Source organism: Gracilinanus agilis, chromosome 1, assembly GCF_016433145.1.
Source record: "Gracilinanus agilis isolate LMUSP501 chromosome 1, AgileGrace, whole genome shotgun sequence".
Taxonomy (NCBI): domain Eukaryota; kingdom Metazoa; phylum Chordata; class Mammalia; order Didelphimorphia; family Didelphidae; genus Gracilinanus; species Gracilinanus agilis.
The window spans coordinates 227,514,813-227,533,593 of NC_058130.1; the positions used below are offsets into that span (position 1 = coordinate 227,514,813).

General features: G+C 35.7%; 1 protein-coding gene across 1 annotated transcript in view; it reads right to left on the reverse strand.

Moving 5' to 3' along the window:
* Positions 1–18,781, reverse strand: part of SHOC1 (shortage in chiasmata 1) — a 153,083-nt gene that overhangs the window by 53,141 nt on the left and 81,161 nt on the right. The window contains exons 10-13 of the mRNA XM_044679135.1: positions 14,938–15,042; positions 12,328–12,518; positions 3,166–3,238; positions 2,245–2,386 (exon numbers count right to left, since the gene is read on the reverse strand). Of these exons, the coding sequence (XP_044535070.1) occupies positions 2,245–2,386; positions 3,166–3,238; positions 12,328–12,518; positions 14,938–15,042 (511 nt within the window). The remainder of the gene's footprint in view (positions 1–2,244; positions 2,387–3,165; positions 3,239–12,327; positions 12,519–14,937; positions 15,043–18,781) is intronic.

Consider the following 18,781-nt stretch of genomic DNA (forward strand, 5'->3'; position numbering starts at 1 on the left):
GTTTTTTAACTTACATTCTTCCAAGAATTCTTTTGAAGCCTGACACACTTTCCTTTGAGCCTTCACATGTTTCTTTTTTGACATTATTGTCCTCTTCTAAGTTCTTATTCTGGTCTTCACTGTCACTGAAATAACTTTCTAAAGTCAGGTGTTGTGTGTGTGTGTGTGTGTGTGTGTGTGTGTGTGTGTGTGTGTGTGTGTGTGTCTTTTGCTCATTTTTCTAGTTGTTCCCCTCCCTTCCATTACCTTATCTATCTACTGAGGCGTTTCTCTGTTCCTGAGGTAGAAGGTGCACTTCTCCAAGCTTGCAGAGTGTTCTTCTCTGGTACTTGGGGTAGGAATGACTGCTCTTGTTCCTCACAGTAGGTCTATAAAGAAAGCAGCCCTGCTGGCTTGCTATGGGGAAGTTTGCAGCTATTTTATCCACCCTATGATCCCAGTTCCCCTGTTATTTTTTTGGGCTGGTATGGTCCCCACTCTGCTGCTTCCTTGCTCCTGCCAAGTGGCCAGGGCTGGGCAGGCTCCCTGTCTTGGACTTCACTGTGAAGGCACTTCATTACCATGTGGGAGTGAACAGGTTATTTCAATGTAGTTCCAGTTCCCCTCTCTGCTTCTTTATAGACCCACAGCTCTTCTGCCATGTAGGAGTGGATAGGTTACTATAGTTCCAGTTCTTTCTCTCTGCTCCCTTGTGGTCCCAGGGCTCCAATGTCCACATGAGGGTTTGTAGGTTTCCTGCCTTTTTTACCTGTCTGGAGTAGTTCCAGCTGGGTTCATTCTCATTTTGCAGCTTTGTTGATTCTGGCAGAGTCATGGGCTGCTCCAAGATCTGCCAGTCATCCCAGATGCTGTGCTGCCTAGGCTGCTCTCTCCTCTGACTCCAGTGAGATGTGTTCCTCTAGTTTTCCTTTGTTTTGAGATTTATTTTCTGTGTGTTTATGTGTGTGTGTGTGTGTGTGTGTGTGTTTGTATGTGTGTGGAATTGGAGGAGTGGAGCATCCTTTACTTTGCCATCTTAGCTCCCAGTATGCAATCACCAGAAAAACTTAATTAAAAAAAATCACATTAAAACCTATTATTTGTGTTACTAAGCTCATCAAGATCATAATGAAACAATTTTCCTTCCAATAAAAAGTTCTTATTTAACCATAACACCCAACTCTAGGCAACAACTTGTATTAACAAGCTGAGCTCCCCTAGAGAGTGGCTACTAACTATGTATTTTAATGTCAATTGAATTTATTCCAGCACAGTGGGAGTATCTGTATATTGTGGTCCTTTCTATAAAACATTTAAATGTCACCCTGTAAAATATAGAAGAGGCACTAGGGAATTGCTATTCTTCCCACTTCTTCAGTTCCTCTCAAGTTTACTTTAGATGTTTTTATTTTATTTATCTACAAACAAATATTTTAAAATATACCACCAGATGGTATATTTTATTCATTCTTATAGGAAAACATTAGATACAAGAAATGCTGATTCTAGGGTTGACAAACTGACAACTATGTCATATAATCTTCTGTAGAATGCAAAGGAATAGCATACTAGGCATGTGTATGTGTGAAATCAATTCTATCTGACTTGATATGATGATTTGGATCCAGAAAAATAAAAAGAAAATAAGTGTTGTCTCTTTCCTCATAGTCTCCTAAAATCTACTCATTAAAGTCCTGATTTGCTGAAATGACATGTTAGTTACATGTGCAAACATATTAGCAACTTGTTAAATGCACTGATTAAGAGTTTGTAAGCTCCAGAAAGATGGAAGCATGTGTTAACTTTATAACATTACACAAAAGGAAAAGCCAAGCCAATGGTAATTGAAGATAGTTACGGTAATCAAAGTAGAGTTTCTCAGCTATATAGTAAATGTTTTTGTGTTAGTAGATGAAGCACAAAATGGACCCTAAGATGGATGATGAAAAAAATACTGAAGTCAGGAAGAGAATATGATACTTGTTAGTAAATGCCATCAACTGTAAATAATAGTTCTAGAAATTATATCCTACAGTATGATTTGGAGACACATTGCTATGAAACAAAGATATTTTGCTATATAATATTATACACATGTACACACACATCATATTAAATTCCTTACACTCACCTAGCTCAATATCTCTGAAGTAATGTGGGAAGGTCATACTTGATTCAGCTCTACTAATATGAATTACATTTTAGTAGTTGATTTCAAGGCAATAAAGAATAAAATCTTTAAGTAATACTTTCAAAAGTACCTACGATATAAAGATGTAAACCCAGTTTAGAGAATATCTTTCAGGGCAGTCAACAGTGAAGAATGTAGTAAGATGTATGAGGACTGAGAAAAAATAATCAAATTTGGCAAATAAGTAGTTGTTGGTAATTTTGAAGAAGGCATTATCTGTTGAGTGATGAGAATGGTATCCAAATTACAAGGGTTGGAAAAATGAGAAGTGGGGAAGCACAAGCAGTAATTATAAATGGCCTTTTCAACAAATTTGGCTGAGAAAGGTATTAACAATATAGGCTGATAGCTTTAGAAGTCAATAGGATCTGCTAAAAGTATTTTAAGGATGGGGGAATCTTGACCTTGTCGGAAGCCAAAAGAGAGGGCCAGTAGATTGGAAGTTTAAAGATGAGGGAAAGAGAACAGGTGATTCAAAGGGCAATCTTTAGGAGAAAATGGGAGAGGCATAGATTAAGAGAGAAGACCACTTCATTATCAGAGGCTGGAGGAAAGGAAGAGTGAGTCAAGGATGACAAGGGGTTCTGAGATGTACAGAAGGAAACGGTGAATGGACTCAATTTTAGTAATTTTTCTGCCTTACAGTACAATGACATTTACATATTAGTTATCGCTCATATAATTATACATAAAGACATTTACTGATGAATTTACATATAAGACATTCCATTCTTTTCACTCACCTAGCTTAGTATCCTTGGAGCTAAAGTAGGAAAGCCATATTTTATTTACTCAACTCTTCTAATATGAAAACAAATTTCCTGAATGAATGTAATGAGGCTAAAAACACCTCTATAATTAGAGAACACAGACATTGCATAAATAACATAACAGCATCCTCTATATTCTTAAACTAGTATTTAATCTAGGCATCATCTTTAAATAAGATATATATATTGAAATTAATTCAGTAACAAAGGAAAAGAAATACTAACCTTTTATTTTGCTAAGTGTTTTAATAAGGAAATAATGTTCATCATCTGAGTCCATTCTTGTTATAATTAGCACCTGGTCAAAGTAAAAAAAAAATCAGCATATACATAAATGAATGAGAATCCCATTTGTAAGGACTATTAAAATGGCAAATTCCAAAACAGTGCATTGGTTTTATGTAAAATATGAATGAAAATTCAAATCAACCAACATTTATTGAATTCCCATTATATTAGACACATTGCTAGGTGATGATGAGATAAGGACAAAAACCAAGGACTTAACCTTTTCACTACCAGAAGCAACCCAGGTGGACCCTCACTGTCCTGATGAGGACCTACAGAATGTATAATTCTTAGAAGAAAATGTATGTTTTGTAATCTATAATGTAAAGTTTAAATTCTTTTGAGAATAATTTCAGGATAAGGATCTTGCCATCTCCCCAGAATCCAGACGATGAACCTGTTTGGTGAAGACACCATGAAGATGCCTGAAAAGCCTTCACTGTACCATGAAGTCCAAAATTTGAACCTTGGGGTGCAGTTAATTGAATTTATGGGGAGTTGAATTTGAATTGAATGTATTGTTTTAATTGTACATGTTATGCCAATAGGGGACTGCCCCCAAATTGGTTTTTTGTCAATGCGGCTAATTTTATCCATTCATTCATCTATTTCTTTTATTCCACAAATTCCTGGAATTTAGAAGTTGTCTATTTTTACAGGTCCAGTGAAGAAAAAGGGCTAACCATTTTTTTGCCGGACCTCAGGGGGAATTGTATATTTGGAATTGGGAAGATGCCATTTAAAAATATGTTATATATTTCCTATCGACATGTGAGAGACTTTGAAACTACATTTCCCATGATTCCTCACGGCAAACAGGAAGTATGATGATGTAAGAGAGGGGCTAAGTCTCCTGGGTGAGGAGGAAGTGGCCCTCTTAGCTACCTGAGCAGGCGATACGAAAGGTAAAAATGGCTGAGGCGGCAGTTTGAATACTTACAGGCGCGTGGTCTAATGATTTTATCTATATCAGCATGGCTTTTATTAAAATACTATTCTCCCTTCTAATCGCGGCCCTCATCATTTTCAAATATAACAAGAAGGATCCTTGCAGGTCCCCTTATTGACTTAGCTCTAAAACTGACTGACTGAATTGGGAAGGCTTAATTAAAAAGGTTGATAAACTAAGAAGTAAAGATGAGAGGAAGCATATGAGGGGAAATCAACATTTATATTGAAATCATCACAGGGTTTAAGTTGGAGAGGAAGACTAGGGGAAGTACCAAGCTCTTTGTGAAGGGGGGATTAACTTAGGGGCTGATAAGTAACTACAAATAAGACCTGGATAGGATGATAAATCTGAAGGGAAAGAACCTTTAAGGAGAAGATGCTGAGTGGTGGCTATTCCTGTTGCTGTCAATTTATTTTAGGAGTCCTTATTTTATTCTTAATCAGAGTGTAGAGAAAAATATATTAAAAACATTTAAAAGTTTGCCAGAATTTCCATGAAAAGTTGTAGGGAAAATAAAATCAGTATGTAGAATTTCTAGCTCCCCTCTTCCCACCAATGAACCGTGTCACTTCTTATTTGAAACATCGATTGCAAGAGCAATTTTCCAATTTCCTTGGCAACAATATTAATTTCTATTTACAAGTAATACATTTACAAAGAATTTTCTTTAACATGATATTGGTTTGTTGGATTTCATGATCATTGTGTTACAAGAATTGTTTATGTAATGACTCCACATCTTATTAACTAAGAATACCATTTTGGATTACCCGTTAATTGCATCAGATATTAATGCGCATTATTCATTTGAAAAGCATGTGGTACAGTGGAGAGGACATTGAAGTTGATTTCAATTTAGCTAGGTTGGAATCCTGGCTCTGCCAATTGCCACCTGTATGATGTTGGGCAACTCATTGAACCTCTCCAAGTCTCAGTTTCTTCATCTGTAAAGTAAGGGAGTTGGAACAGATGGTTTCTAAAGCCCATTCCAACTCGAAATCTATAAGCTCTATGAAATAGCCCCACTATATGAAGCTGCCCCTCATATATGAAGATGTTGCTGCTAATACATTAGGCGACTTTCCAGTTGGTTTTTTGTTGTTGCTGTTTGTAACATTGATGGCTTTATATGAACTCATTCATATTCATGTAGGAACATATTTGTGAGAAAGCGGGAGAGAAATTCAAATGCAAGCATATCCTAATACAGCTCATATAATAAAGCTAAAAGGCTCATTCAGTGAGCTTTTGGCCTCAAATGCACCATTCTCTAGTCAATGTGCTAGCCAACCACAGGCCTACAGTTAATATAGGATCATAGTTTGGAGCTTCAGGGGACCTGAGAGGTCTTCTATTCCAACTCTTTCATTTTCTTAAATATAAATTCTAAAACATGAGCAAACTAAAGTTATAAGGGTAACCTTGTTCTTTATAAGATGCTCCAGTAAAATTGGTCATAAAGTGAAAATAATTCTCATTGAAAGCCCTAGGTCAGTGACTGTCTTATTCTATCCATCTATGTATCTTCCCCAGAGAAGAACCTCAACATCACTGAATAAATGAATTTTAAAATTTAACATATGTTGTCATAAAAAAAATTTCTACTAAAAGATTGACAGCTTTTAGTGAAAAAGTGATTATATGGGTGTGTAGTACTGGGGCATGATGGCCAATTGTTAGTATTATGAATTTATAATAATTGCATATCAGTTTATTTGATATTGCAGTACTTTTAATATTCACTTGCTTGCTGCCTTCAGGGTAAAGATTTCGTCCTATGAGTTTCCTAGCAGATGCCCTAACTTTACTCTTGCAGATCTAGATAAACTGATAGGGCTTAATGTCATTGTCACATTTTGTCAGGGGTTAAAAACAATGATGAACTACAGTCTGATGAATCTTGTGATTAGGTTATATTAAAAATGTTCTCCCAATTTTATAAATTCGATGACTGAAATTTGGTTTCTGATAGTGGTGGCTATTATAATATTGGCTATTGAGTTAGGCAGATAGTGTTAAGAGAGTTTTTCTTCATTTCTCCCTTTTTTTCTTTAAGAGGCAAGGGAGCAAAAAGATTTCTGAGTAAGAGCCCCCCTGCTGTGCAGGTTGACAGTTGATCATGCAAAACCATTTAACTCTGTGTATATGTTGTTGTTAGGAGGAGATACTACTATTTCCACACATATAAGAGATCTACAAATCAAAATAAAAGAACTTTATGAATCCTGCAGGAGCTGTAGTGCAAGCTGGCCTTATAGACTTTTCGTTACATGATTTAAATCCTGGAGATACAGTACATATAAAGAACTTTCAGTGCACTGGAGGAACTCAGCTGGCCTGGGAATGTCCATTCCAAGTACTTTTAACAACCCCTACTTGGGTTAAATCTAAAATAAACTAAGTGTTTTGTGTTTAAGAAACTGCTCTCCTGACTTTTGTTCAAACTCCTACCCCCCAAATTTTAACCCTTCACTGTAGGTAGGGCTATTCCTTACCTTTTGAGTATAACTATCTCTCTTGGGTATAATACTCTTTTTGTCCCTTCCTCTGGGGAGAAGCTTTTTTCTCTCTCAAAAAAAGAAAAGAAAAAAAAAAGAAAAAAAAAAAAAGGAAAAAACACAGAAAGATGGCCCATATGGTGACATAGTAAGGCCCACAACAGTTTTTCTTCCACCTAACTTGAAAGGCTTCTGGGGGAAAGAGAGCTTGCAATTGTTCAAGTCTTTCATATGCATGCTTTGTTAAGCTCAGTAATCAATTACAAGGCTTTTTATCACCAGGATATAAACTGTCAGGATATTTGTATATTCTATGAATCTGGAAGAGAAAAGGCCCTTCTATCACCTTCTTCCATTCTTTGACAGAAAGATAAGGATGCTACAGATGATGTCTGCTGGTTTCAAGCAGTGATCTCCTTCAAGTGTTCTCTTCCTCAATGCCAAAAAGTTTTCCTTTGGACTTCAGGACTGAAGAAAAGCCTCATTTTTATGCATTAGCTCTTCCTAACCCACCCTTTGGATTCCCTGGGGAAAAGGAAGAAAAGTCCTGATAGGCAGTCAAAAGCAGCAAATGGTCAGTGATAAAGGGCCACTTAGAAACTGCAGAGAGGTTGCCACCACAGATGAGCTCTAAAGGTCATTAGTGTCCAAAAAGTACATCAGGGCATTTCTGGCCTTGCTGAAATTCATTTAGGCATTCAGTAGTGTCCAATGATTTTTCATCTAATTCCCTATCCCTTTTCCCTCCCTCCCTCTTTCTCTATAGGATTTAAACCTCACATCATACTGTAAAAGAGAATTCTTTACTCTATTGTCTATTCTGAGTTAACACTAACTTAAGTACCCCTACTTAGTACCTCACTAGACTGAAGACAGGATTAATTCTCCCTAGTCTACTTTTGAATTAAATCAACAAAAGATTAAACACCTGACTTAGTACTAGGTGAGAACTTAGCAAGGTACTTAGAGAATCCACACCCTTAGAAATTCATTCAAATCAGGAAACTGTGAACCTTTTGGATGAGAATTTAACCTTCAGAAGGTGAGAAGTTGATCCTCCAGACACTGCCCCCTGAGCAGTGCTAGACAATTTGGAAACTGTGACTAGCCCCTGTGAAGAGGAGAAGGGACAAGAAGTCACTATAAAAAGCAAGCCCTGAACTCCTTCAGGGCAGATTGACTTTGAGAAGATAGTCTGAAATAGTCTTTGAGGGAGATCTGCTGGAGACTATGGCTTGGATTGTGGGCTGGGAGTTTGGCTTCTATTTGGTCTCTGACTCTTGTATTACTTTGTTGGGCGAGTGAAAGGCAGACCCCTTTCCTAGCTTCTGGAGAGGCTAGCTTCCATTTTGGAGGAGGCTGAGTGGTTACTCACTATCAGCCTTCCTGGTTGAGATCTAATTAATCTCTGCCTGGATTAAGCAGACTCAGGTTGATAGGATAGAGAACTACTCTATCCCCATCATATTTCTCCTCTTCTCTATTTGTAAATAAATTTCTGACTCAAGATATAATAAATACTGGTGAGCACGTAATTTCATATAATCATTGTCCAACCATTCATTTTAACATTTACAATATCCAGGTCTGAGATAGTTTATTGCAGTTTCTTTAGAGATTGAAAAAACCAAAAACTTTTCTGTACTTGATAAGAACTGTTAACCACCTTAATCCTAAACATTATTGTTCTAACACAGCAGAAAAAATAATTGGGGGAGTACACAGGAAGAGACAGAGAAAGACTCAAAACTGGTAAGTAGTTACTGATTCATTTTTACTACTTTCCAGAGCAGAGAATACTTTTGTCCAGGTTTCTCTAATGAAAGAGAAGCAGTGGCTGTGTGGCTAGCTAAAAGGCCCCAAACCTGGGACTCATTCTCCTGAGAATACACATTCCATCAGAGGGATTATACTTGCATGGGGACTACAATGGGAGCATACACCTTGAGAACACATGAGCTCCTTTGTATGGAAGAGTATGATGTAGGAATGCTGACATTTTGGTGATATATTTTCTCTGGTCTTCTATTTGATGAGTGTTGCTGATCTCCCCTGGAAACCAGAAAACTTCTCTTATTAGGGCAAATTGACAGCTTCTTAAATATAGGCAGACCATTTCCAGCTAACAAAGTCAGGTCAAATGTTTTCAGGATAAGATTAAATTGTTGGTTTTTAAAAACTCCTATCTGGGTTAATCAATCTGCTTTAGAGTTATGTATTTTTAAGTTCCTCCTTAGTTTGATATGTAAGTGAATTTTAGCTAGAACAAAATAAAAGCAAAAGAGGCAAGGTCATTGTTTTCCCCATTTGGCATGGGTAAATGTCATATTAAAATGTTATATATATATACATATATACATTTATATATGTATATATATTTTTAGCAGCAAAATCTCTTAGCTTTGATCTTCTATTTTGGCCAGTGACAACTCTTAGTGCCGCTTTTCAAATGCATTTAATGATTTAATTCAGAAGATCTTATGGAATTCTCATAGAATTTTTTGGCCTCATTTTTTTGTAAGAGATACTGGACCATAAGTTGCAATTTTATTTATGATAATCTTTTTGCTTATGCTCATCTTGAATATTATAATGTAGACTCATAAAATATCTCAGGGAATTATATTTCATCTTGGGTTAAGATACATGATAAAACCACCTCTGCCTTCTGAAGGATAACTTTTTTTCTGTCTTGTTTACTTGCAACTTCCCTGAATCTTCTAGTTTTGCTTATAGCAAAAATGTTAATATTGATTAGATTTAATTTCTCTAGGGGTTTGACAATTCATTGGTCATTAAACAAGACGTCACATTTGAGAACCAATAACTTACACTAATATTTATGGAAAGTATAAAAACTAAGTATCCTCTCCTCTTTCCTCTACTACTCTGCCACTATCACTTAACTCTTAACAGAAGAATAAAAGGGGGAGGAGGGGAGGAAAGAACATGAATCATGTAACCATGGAAAAATATTCTAAAAAAAAAAGAATAAAAGTGTTTCATAGAATGTAATTATAGCAAAATTTTGGTCACAAATATATAACATGACAAAAAAATCTCTAACAACAATATTGGGGAAAAACTTATACTGTCTTCAGGACAATAGATCAAGATGTCTTAATCTGGGGTCCAAGAAGATAAAAATAGTTTAATAATGGTTGCAATATAGTTGGTTTGCTTTTAATACCATTTTATGCATTTTGAAATGTATTCTTGAAGGAAGGAATATTCTATAATCTTTGCTTAGCCCTTACCACTCTTCTGCCTTAGAGCCAATATACGGTATTGACTCCAAGACGAAAGGTAAGGGTTTAAATTTAAAAAAAATAATAATAATAACAAACAAATAAATAAATAAATTAGTCAGCCAAACCATCTAATTCAAACCTCTCATTTTACAGATAAGGAAATTAAATCTCATGAAAATTAAGTAACCAGCCTATATCTTCCAACTGGGTAGTGAATGGCAAAAGCAGGACTAGAACTCAAATCTTCCAGCTTTGGATCCAGTTATACAACTTTGGATCCAGTTAAAACAACTAAACCATAGTTGTTTCTCCTGCTATAAAAGAGAAAATCTTTTTTGAAGGCTTAGACTCTAGAGCCAGAATTCTTAAACTCATTTTGAGTCTTGTACTTCTTTGGCATTCTGGCAAAGATTGTTTCAGGACGTGGCTTCTTAACAGAGGAGGGGATTTCAAGAGCAAAACAAAGTTCTTAGGCAATGCTAATAACTATCTCTCTAGAAAGAAAAGGAGTTCCTTTTGAATTGTTGGACCCAAATTTTTTGACTGAGTTGAAACAAGCACATAGTCCTGAGGTTGGCAGAGCAACAAGTGACTATGGCAGAGTCGTGAAAACAAGTCTGGTTCCTGCCCTCTAAAAATACTGAGTTTGTGCATGGCTTGCTAAGTATGCCCTGTTAGCCACCTCAAGGTCAAAATGTTTTTTTTTTTCAGGGGAGTCCCAGTAAAAGTCCCTAGAGGGAGAAAGGAACTTCCTAGTAGCTAAGGCTCTTGTCTCTTTTGGCCTATAATTCCTTTCTGGGAGGTGGGACTATGAGTCTGGAAAACTGTGTAAGGTCCTTGAGGATAAGGTGGGACTTAAATGGAGAAGAGAAGAGAATTTTTTATCAGGGATGTGCAGAAGTCAGCTCAGATCTGCTCTCCAGAGCCATTGTTAAATTTTCAGTATGAGCATTTATACCTCAGAAATCAGCAAATATTACAAATTAAGACTTGGCTTATTATTTTCTTGACTGTCTAGACTTAAGGTGATGGAGAAAATAATAATGCAGTTTAAACTTAAAGGCACATCTTGAATACATATATTTTAAACATACACAAAAAATACAGGAACACTGGATGATGAAGTACAGAGTAGTTGTAATCTGTACCAGTATAAGTCGTATTCATATCGATGAGATAACTAACCCAATCCATATAAATAAGTATAGGATGTGAATCTAATGCAAACTCCTACCAGGTAATCATAAGTGAAGTAAATTATCATAGGTCCTTATGTATTTAGGGAAAATATTTCTACTTGCAATTTGGGTCCTAACTTTGTGACTGACATTGGACAAATTACTTAACTTTGTATTGTTTGGGGGCAGGTAGGTGACTTAGTAGATAGAGTCAGGCCTGGAGATAGGAGGTTCTGGGTTCAGATATTTCCTGTGTGACCCTGGGTAAGTCACTTAACCCCAATTGCCTAGCCATTACCACTCTTTTGCCTTGGAACTGACACTTAGGATACTTAGTACTGGTTTATAAAAAAAACAAAAAACTTTATATTGTTTGATTTATTACTTATAAAACAGGGATGATATTTGCACTACCTGATACAAATGGTGTGAGGACTAAGTGAAACCACATTAGTAAGGTACTTATGTAATCATAAAGCACAGCAATAATTTGAACAACTCATATTTATGTGCTACATTATGACTTAAAAAGCACTTTTCTTACAATAGTCATTAGTGTAAGATGAGAAAATCTAGATTCAGAAAGGTTGTGTGTCTTGCTCATGGTCCCACAGCTGATAAACGACACTGATGAGACTTGTATTCCTTTGACTATTCTGATTCTAATATACAACCTTGTCTCTTTTATATGGAAGCTAATAAAAATGCAGAAAGGTCATTATTTTTTCATTGTGAATGATGACATTACCCTAACATGCAAACCACATTTTCAATAAGCCAGTCTCTGTGGCAAATGGGGAAAATTAAGCCAGTTACAAGGGAAGAAAATTTCTCACATGAACTAAGCGACTTCTAGGGCAGTGATTGGCAATCTTTTGAGTTTGGTGTGTCAAAATTCACCAAAAAAAATGAGTATAACTTGGGTGGTGTGTCACTTCGAGAAAAAAACCATAATTTCGCAATATTTATAGTTTATATAACATATTTCTCTGCATGCGGCCACGTGTCATCAAAAATGGCTATGCATGTCAGTGCTGACACACGTGGTTTGCTATCAGGGTTCTAGGGCCTAAATATTCTCAATAGTTTATAACACTACTAAGTAATCTATTTCCCAATTTTTAAATGAGTTCTCTTCTAAATTCATACTAAGAAACATTGGTGGCTAATCTGAATATGAATTCCAGTAGCTTAAAGAACATCTTATAGAAATTATTAACCTTAAATTGCAGTTCTTCTGTATTGTTTGTTTGTACAAAATGTAACATCTGACAATATAACTGTTGTTCTTTGTGGTTGGTTTCAGCCTCTTTCTTCCTGATAAACTGTACAATCTCAAGCTGTCTCCAAATATTCTCCAAATAGGAACCTAACATGCTTTTGTAAACATCTTTTGCTTTCCGTAAATATCCTGTTATAAACCAAAGGAAAAAGAATGATTACATAAATCTGTTTTTTGACAAACCTTACAGCAACCAAACAGGAAAAGAAGAGGAAAAAACCAACAAAAGTCACTGGATGTTTACTTTTATTTTTGACATTATTTTTCAGGCTTAAAAGAAAACTTGAAAACATTGAAAATTTAAAAAGTTTCTATTAGACAATCTAAAAAAACAAACTAAAATTGAGCTAAGTGAAGTATTATAAGAAGGAATATTCTACTAGGTAATTTGAGTAAATAGCATGCCTAAACTATCATTTCATAATTTAAAAAATTATCTATATTCATATTGTAACACATATGAAATGTCTCAATATTTTGTATTTTTGGAGAAAAACTAAATTCTACATCATACAGATGGGAAATAAAAGGGTATCACATCTAGAGCCCTTATGGACAAGCTTAGGAAAAGAACTGAGTTGCTCATTATTGGTAGCAGGTTAGCAGTACTGACAGTAAATTCAAAATTATTTTGAATGCCTTGTTGAATTATGTTGTTTTCTAACTTATTTATATTGATTTTATTCCTACCATTATTTTTTGAGAGTTGGTCTCACTATTTCACCCATCCTAGAAGTACAGTGACTACTAATAAATACTAACAAGCACAATCTCAGTGCTGATTGGTACAGAAACTTTAATGTGCTATTTCCAACTTAGACCAATTCACCTCTTTAGGCAGCCTGGTGCTTCACCTCCCCTCCTGGTGGCTCACTATATTTATGCCCCACTTAGTCCAACAATGGATGAGCTTTATTGTACTGCAGTTCAGAACTCCTGAACTCAAATAATCCCAAAAGCAGGGATTTCAGGGATACACCACCATTTGTAGATCTAATTGATTTATTTTATTTAAAAATCCTTATTTTCTGTCTTAGAATCAATGCTAATTATCAGTTCCAAAACAGAAGAGCAGTAAGGGCTATTGGGGTTAAGTGACTTGCCCAAGATCACACAGCTAGGAAATATCTGAGACCACATTTAAACCCAGGACCTCTCATCTTTAGGCCTGGTTCTCTGTCAACTGTGCTACCTAGCTACTCCTCTAATTTATTTTTAAAGTTTAGTTTATATTTAGAGGCATTCTGTTATCATCATCATTAGATGTGAAGCAAAGTAAATTGTAAATTATATTGTTTTGTTGTTGTTCAGTTATTTCTAACTCTTTGTGACCCCATGGATCATAAGCTATCCATGGGATTTTCTTGGCAAGGATACTGGAATACTTCTCCATTGGATCCTCTTGCCAGACAATCAGAGGTTTAGTGACTTGCCCAAGGTCACACAGCTAGGAAGTGCCTGAGGCTGGATTTGAACTCAGATCTTCTTGACCCCAGGCCCAGTGCTTTTAGCCCCTGAGCCATAGCATCCTCTAAATTATATTGTCTACCTTATTGTAAATTATGCCTTACATAAATTATATGTCTTATTAGAATATATATACTAAAAATAAGAAGTAATCTCAGAGTAAATAGTATAAAGGACAGTAAGGTTGGTTTCATAGTCTTGATATTTTAGAAATATTTTTATTTGTACTATGAAATGTAAAAAATGGTTTGGTTTTATTATGCCTATTAATATTGTCTAATCTATTTTTAACACTACATAATTAAATCAAAATATTACCACTTGATAAGCAGGAAATTGTTTATATTTTATGTATATCTTATCTAAATAATTAATAGCAAATCAACCAATTTTTATTTAACATCTATAATTGACTCCTTGAACATGATCTCTCAGGTCTGTGAATTTTCACTGGCTGTATATACCCCATGCCTGGAATCTCTTCTTTTTCATCTCTATGACTTGACTTTTTTTCAGCTAAAATTCTGCCTTCTACAAGAAGGTTTTTTCAATCTCACTTAATGTTAGTGATTTCCTTTTTGGGTCATTTCTAGTTTATCAGATACATCTTGTTTGGATGTAGTCATTTGGATGTTATCTTCCCTAATAGACTATGAGCTCTTTGAGACCAGGAACTCTTTTTTTGCCTTTGTATTATTCCTAGTATGCTTAATAAATTCTTGTTGACTTGAACTAGTAAGGCAAAATATTAATGTTAAATGTTAAAAGCTAGCATGAGAGTTACAAATGGATGCCTCTACATATTCATGTTTGATTTAGACCTTTGTGATTCAATGATTAGATATAATATTTTTCATTTGAAAAACTTAGCTAATTCAAATAAAATAAAAGAATATACTAATGTCTATCTTCAGTAATTTCACAAATATGCAAACAAAATATGGATTATAATATTACAAATTGTTGCAAAAATTCCTGTAAAATATCTTTAATAAAGGACATTTTAAGTGACAAATTCTGGGTTATGATGTCTTATTTTGATCAAGTAAAAAATAAAGAAATGAATTACTTTTCAACTAACCCAATGCTGTGTCCAAGGTACACATTAAAAGGAGATCTCGAACTGTTACCAAAAGATGGACCAGTGCTGCATGTTTGAATGTTATTTCTTTTTCATCATTTTTACCTAAATAGAAAAAAAATATTTAGATATGCTATATATTAGAACACATACTCTTTCTCACACACACACATAAGAGTGCTTAAATTTTACATAAATGCTGTTACTAAAATTTATACTTCTTAATTCTTTCCAAGCCAATAGAAAAATCAAAATATCAAATGAACCCTTGTTGTTTTAAAAAAAGGGGGGCAGCTACGTAGCTCAGTGGATAAAGCCTTAGACTTGGAGTCAGGAGGACCTGGGCTCTAATTTGACCTTTAGACATTTCCTAGCTGTGTGTGACCCTGGACAAGTCACTTAATCTCATTTGATAAGCCTTCTTTCCTTCTCTCTTAGAGTTGTAACTAACTGAAAGTAAGGTAAAAAAAAAAAAAAAAGAAAAGATTAAAAAAAGGTAGGGGTGGTCTAAACATATAACTAGGGCTTGGGTGGCAAAGGGATTGGTTGGATCAATGGTCAGGAGCCATCTGTCTAGGCCAGTGATTCCCAAAGTGGGTGCCACCACCCCCTGGTGGGTGCTGCAGTGATCCAGGGGGGCAGTGATGACCACAGGTGCATTTATCTTTCCTATTAATTGCTATTAAAATTTTTAAAAAATTAATTTCCAGGGTGCTAAGTAATTTTTTTCTGGAAAGGGGGCAGTAGGTCAAAAAAGTTTGGGAACCACTGGTCTAGGTAAAGGCAAAGGGTTATTTAGGAATCAGCCATTTTAGGAATAGGCAAGCAATAACTGGAATCTGAAAGTAAGACCCAAAGTAGAGGAATCTAAGAGACAAATGACAGGTAGAACACACAATACCATTAGCCATAGGCCTAAGAGAGCAAGTGACTGGCAACGCTGGCTTAGTCATTGAGAAAATAGGATTTAAGGGTAAGAAAATCCAATTACTAAAAAGGTTGAAAGACAAGGAAGGGATCTAGTGGCTGAGAAACTTGGATAAGAACCTTGCTATTAAGGCACTGGTGTACTAAGGCCAGATCAAGATGAATCCTTGTGGGAACAGCATAAAAAGGGACTTCCATTCCAGCAAGGGTGTGGAATGCCCAATGCAGCCCAATTTGCAAGGTCTCTGGTAAATCATAGCATGAGAAAAGCAAAAATTTCCTCCTCCCCAAATACTAGATGTCCTGCCAAGAAAATTACTGATGTAGGAGTTCTTTGAGAACATACAGTATTGGGTCATACATTGATATGCTGACATGTCAATTTATTATCCTATAGAAAACCTTGCTTAGAGCCACTAAGGCAATCTACATCCATTGTTTCCATTTTGTAAATCATTACTAACCATTATATCTGCAAAAGGCTTACCTAATCACTTAGCCTATGTCATTTTCCCTATAAATTGTGCACCCCAATTCATTAAACTTTGTCACCGCCCAAGGAGAGGATATCTGCGTGTCTGATCTGTCAGTCTGGCAGTTCGACCTTCCTGTAATTCCATAAATCATTTTTCTTATCCTGGTTTGTTGACCCATGAATAATTTGTCAAGCAGAACTTGACAAACACTTATACTCACCTTATAAGCTGCTGGTGAGGCATCATCAAAGGTACTTTGATTAGGTGTAGGCTTGACTCCAGGATGGAGCCTACAAATAGGGGGTTCAGTAATCTCAGCTTAAAGAGTTGGAGAGGAGCCTGTTGGACTATTATATTTAAGTAGCACTTGGCACTCTATTTAGTGTTGACTATTACGATTGTGGTCTATAATTCTATAAACCTTCAAAAACTCAGTTCATACTAAAATAATTTCAAATGTGTGAGCAGTAGGAATCACATTAAATTATATTACTAGGTAATGTTCTGCTTTTGCTGTAGCCCTCTTTCCTTTCATAAAGAGTAATCTTCTGGTAATTGGGATTTTCCATTTTCCTAGATATTTAAATAGCTTGGGAGGGGGGAAAGCAAGAGGAAAATCCAAAAAGAACCATATCTCAGAGTATTTAGACATGATAATAATGAATGACAGTGAGAAAACAGCATAACTTTGATCTTTTATTTTGTTCTTTTCTCTTCCTTGGAGAATGATTTCTTGATTAGAAAGGATAGAACAAAAATGGTCATCAGAGAGTGAAACTCAAGATAAGTGACATAATACAAGTATTTAGTTGCTCTCAATATATTCAAATAAAAAGACTTGGGTGAATTGCAGTGCTTAAAGAAAGCCTTACAGATGTAATTGCTGAGCTGTTACCAATCTCTGAGAGTACTAAGATCTGTTGTTTCAATCCTCAAAAATAGGGAAAGGGTAGAGTCTATAAACACTAGTTGGTGAGCTAAATTTTTATTCCTGGTACATTTCTAGAATGTATTGTTTAAAAGTCTTTTATTTTGGGGGCAACTGGGTGGCCAGTATTGACTCCAAAATGGAAAGTAAGGGTTTAAAAAAAAAGTCTTATTTTTATTGATATCTTTTTTGTCATATTCATTTCTGAATATATACCTCCCCCTTCCTCTTCCTTAGAAATCCATCCCTTGTAACAAAATATTAAAAAAGAAAGAGAAAAAAACAATTCAGCAAAACCAAACAACATATCAATTCTGACAGCATATATATGAAATATTCCACACTCCTAGCCTCTCACCTCTTTTTTTTAAACCCTTACATTCTGTCTTGAAGTCAATACTGTGTATTGGCTCCAAGGCAGAAGAAGAGTGGTAAGGGCTAGGCAATGGGGGTCAGGTGACTTGCCCAGGGTCACACAGCTGGGAAGCACCTGAAGCCAGATTTGAATCGAGGACTTCCTGTCTCTAGGCCTGGCTCTCAATCCACTGAGCTATCCAGCTGCCCCCCGACTCTCACCTCTTCAAAGAACAGAGCGATGCACTTTCTCAATTTTTCTCCAAGGATCATTCTTGGATATTGCTATTATATAACATTCAGGTTTGTTTTTTTTTAGGTTTTTTTTTTATTTACATTGTTGTAATCATTGGATATATTGTTTTTCTGGCAACTTCACTTTGCAGTAAGTTGTAAGTTTTTTCCTTTAACCTTTACTTTTGTCTTAGAATCAATATTAAGTATCAGTTCCAAAAGGTAAGGGGTAGGCAATTGATATTAAGCGATTTGCTCAGGATTACATAGCCAGGAAATGTCTGAGGTCAAATTTGAACCTACAGCCTTCTTCTCTAGGCCTGGCTCTGTATTCACTGAGCCACTAAGCTGCCCTCACTCTGCATTAAGTTCATATATCTTACCAGGCTGCTCCAAATTTTTAATATTCACATTTTCTTAAGGCACAGCAATATTCTTTTACGTGCATGCCCCACAATTTGCTTAGTTATTCTCCAATCAATGAGTATCTACTTTGTTTACAATTCTTTGCTATCAGAAAAAGTGCTGCTATGAATTTTTTGTACAAATACACACATACACGTACATATGTACATACATACATACACACACATACCCTTGCCTTTATTTCTATCTTTAACATCCTTGAAGTACTGACACCACTAGGTCAAATACAGACATTTCAATAACTTTTTAAAAAATGTGATTTCAGAACTGGAGGAATTCCATGTGAACTGGAAAGACCTCCAGAAATTGATGCAGAGTGAAAGGAACAGAACCAGAAGAACATTGTACACAGAGACTGATACACTGTGGTACAATAGAATGTAATGGACTTCTGTACTGGCAGCAATGCAATGACCCAGGACAATTCTGAGGGATTTATGGAAAAGAATACTACCCACATTCAGAGGAAGGACTGCAGGAGTGGAAACACAGAAGAAAC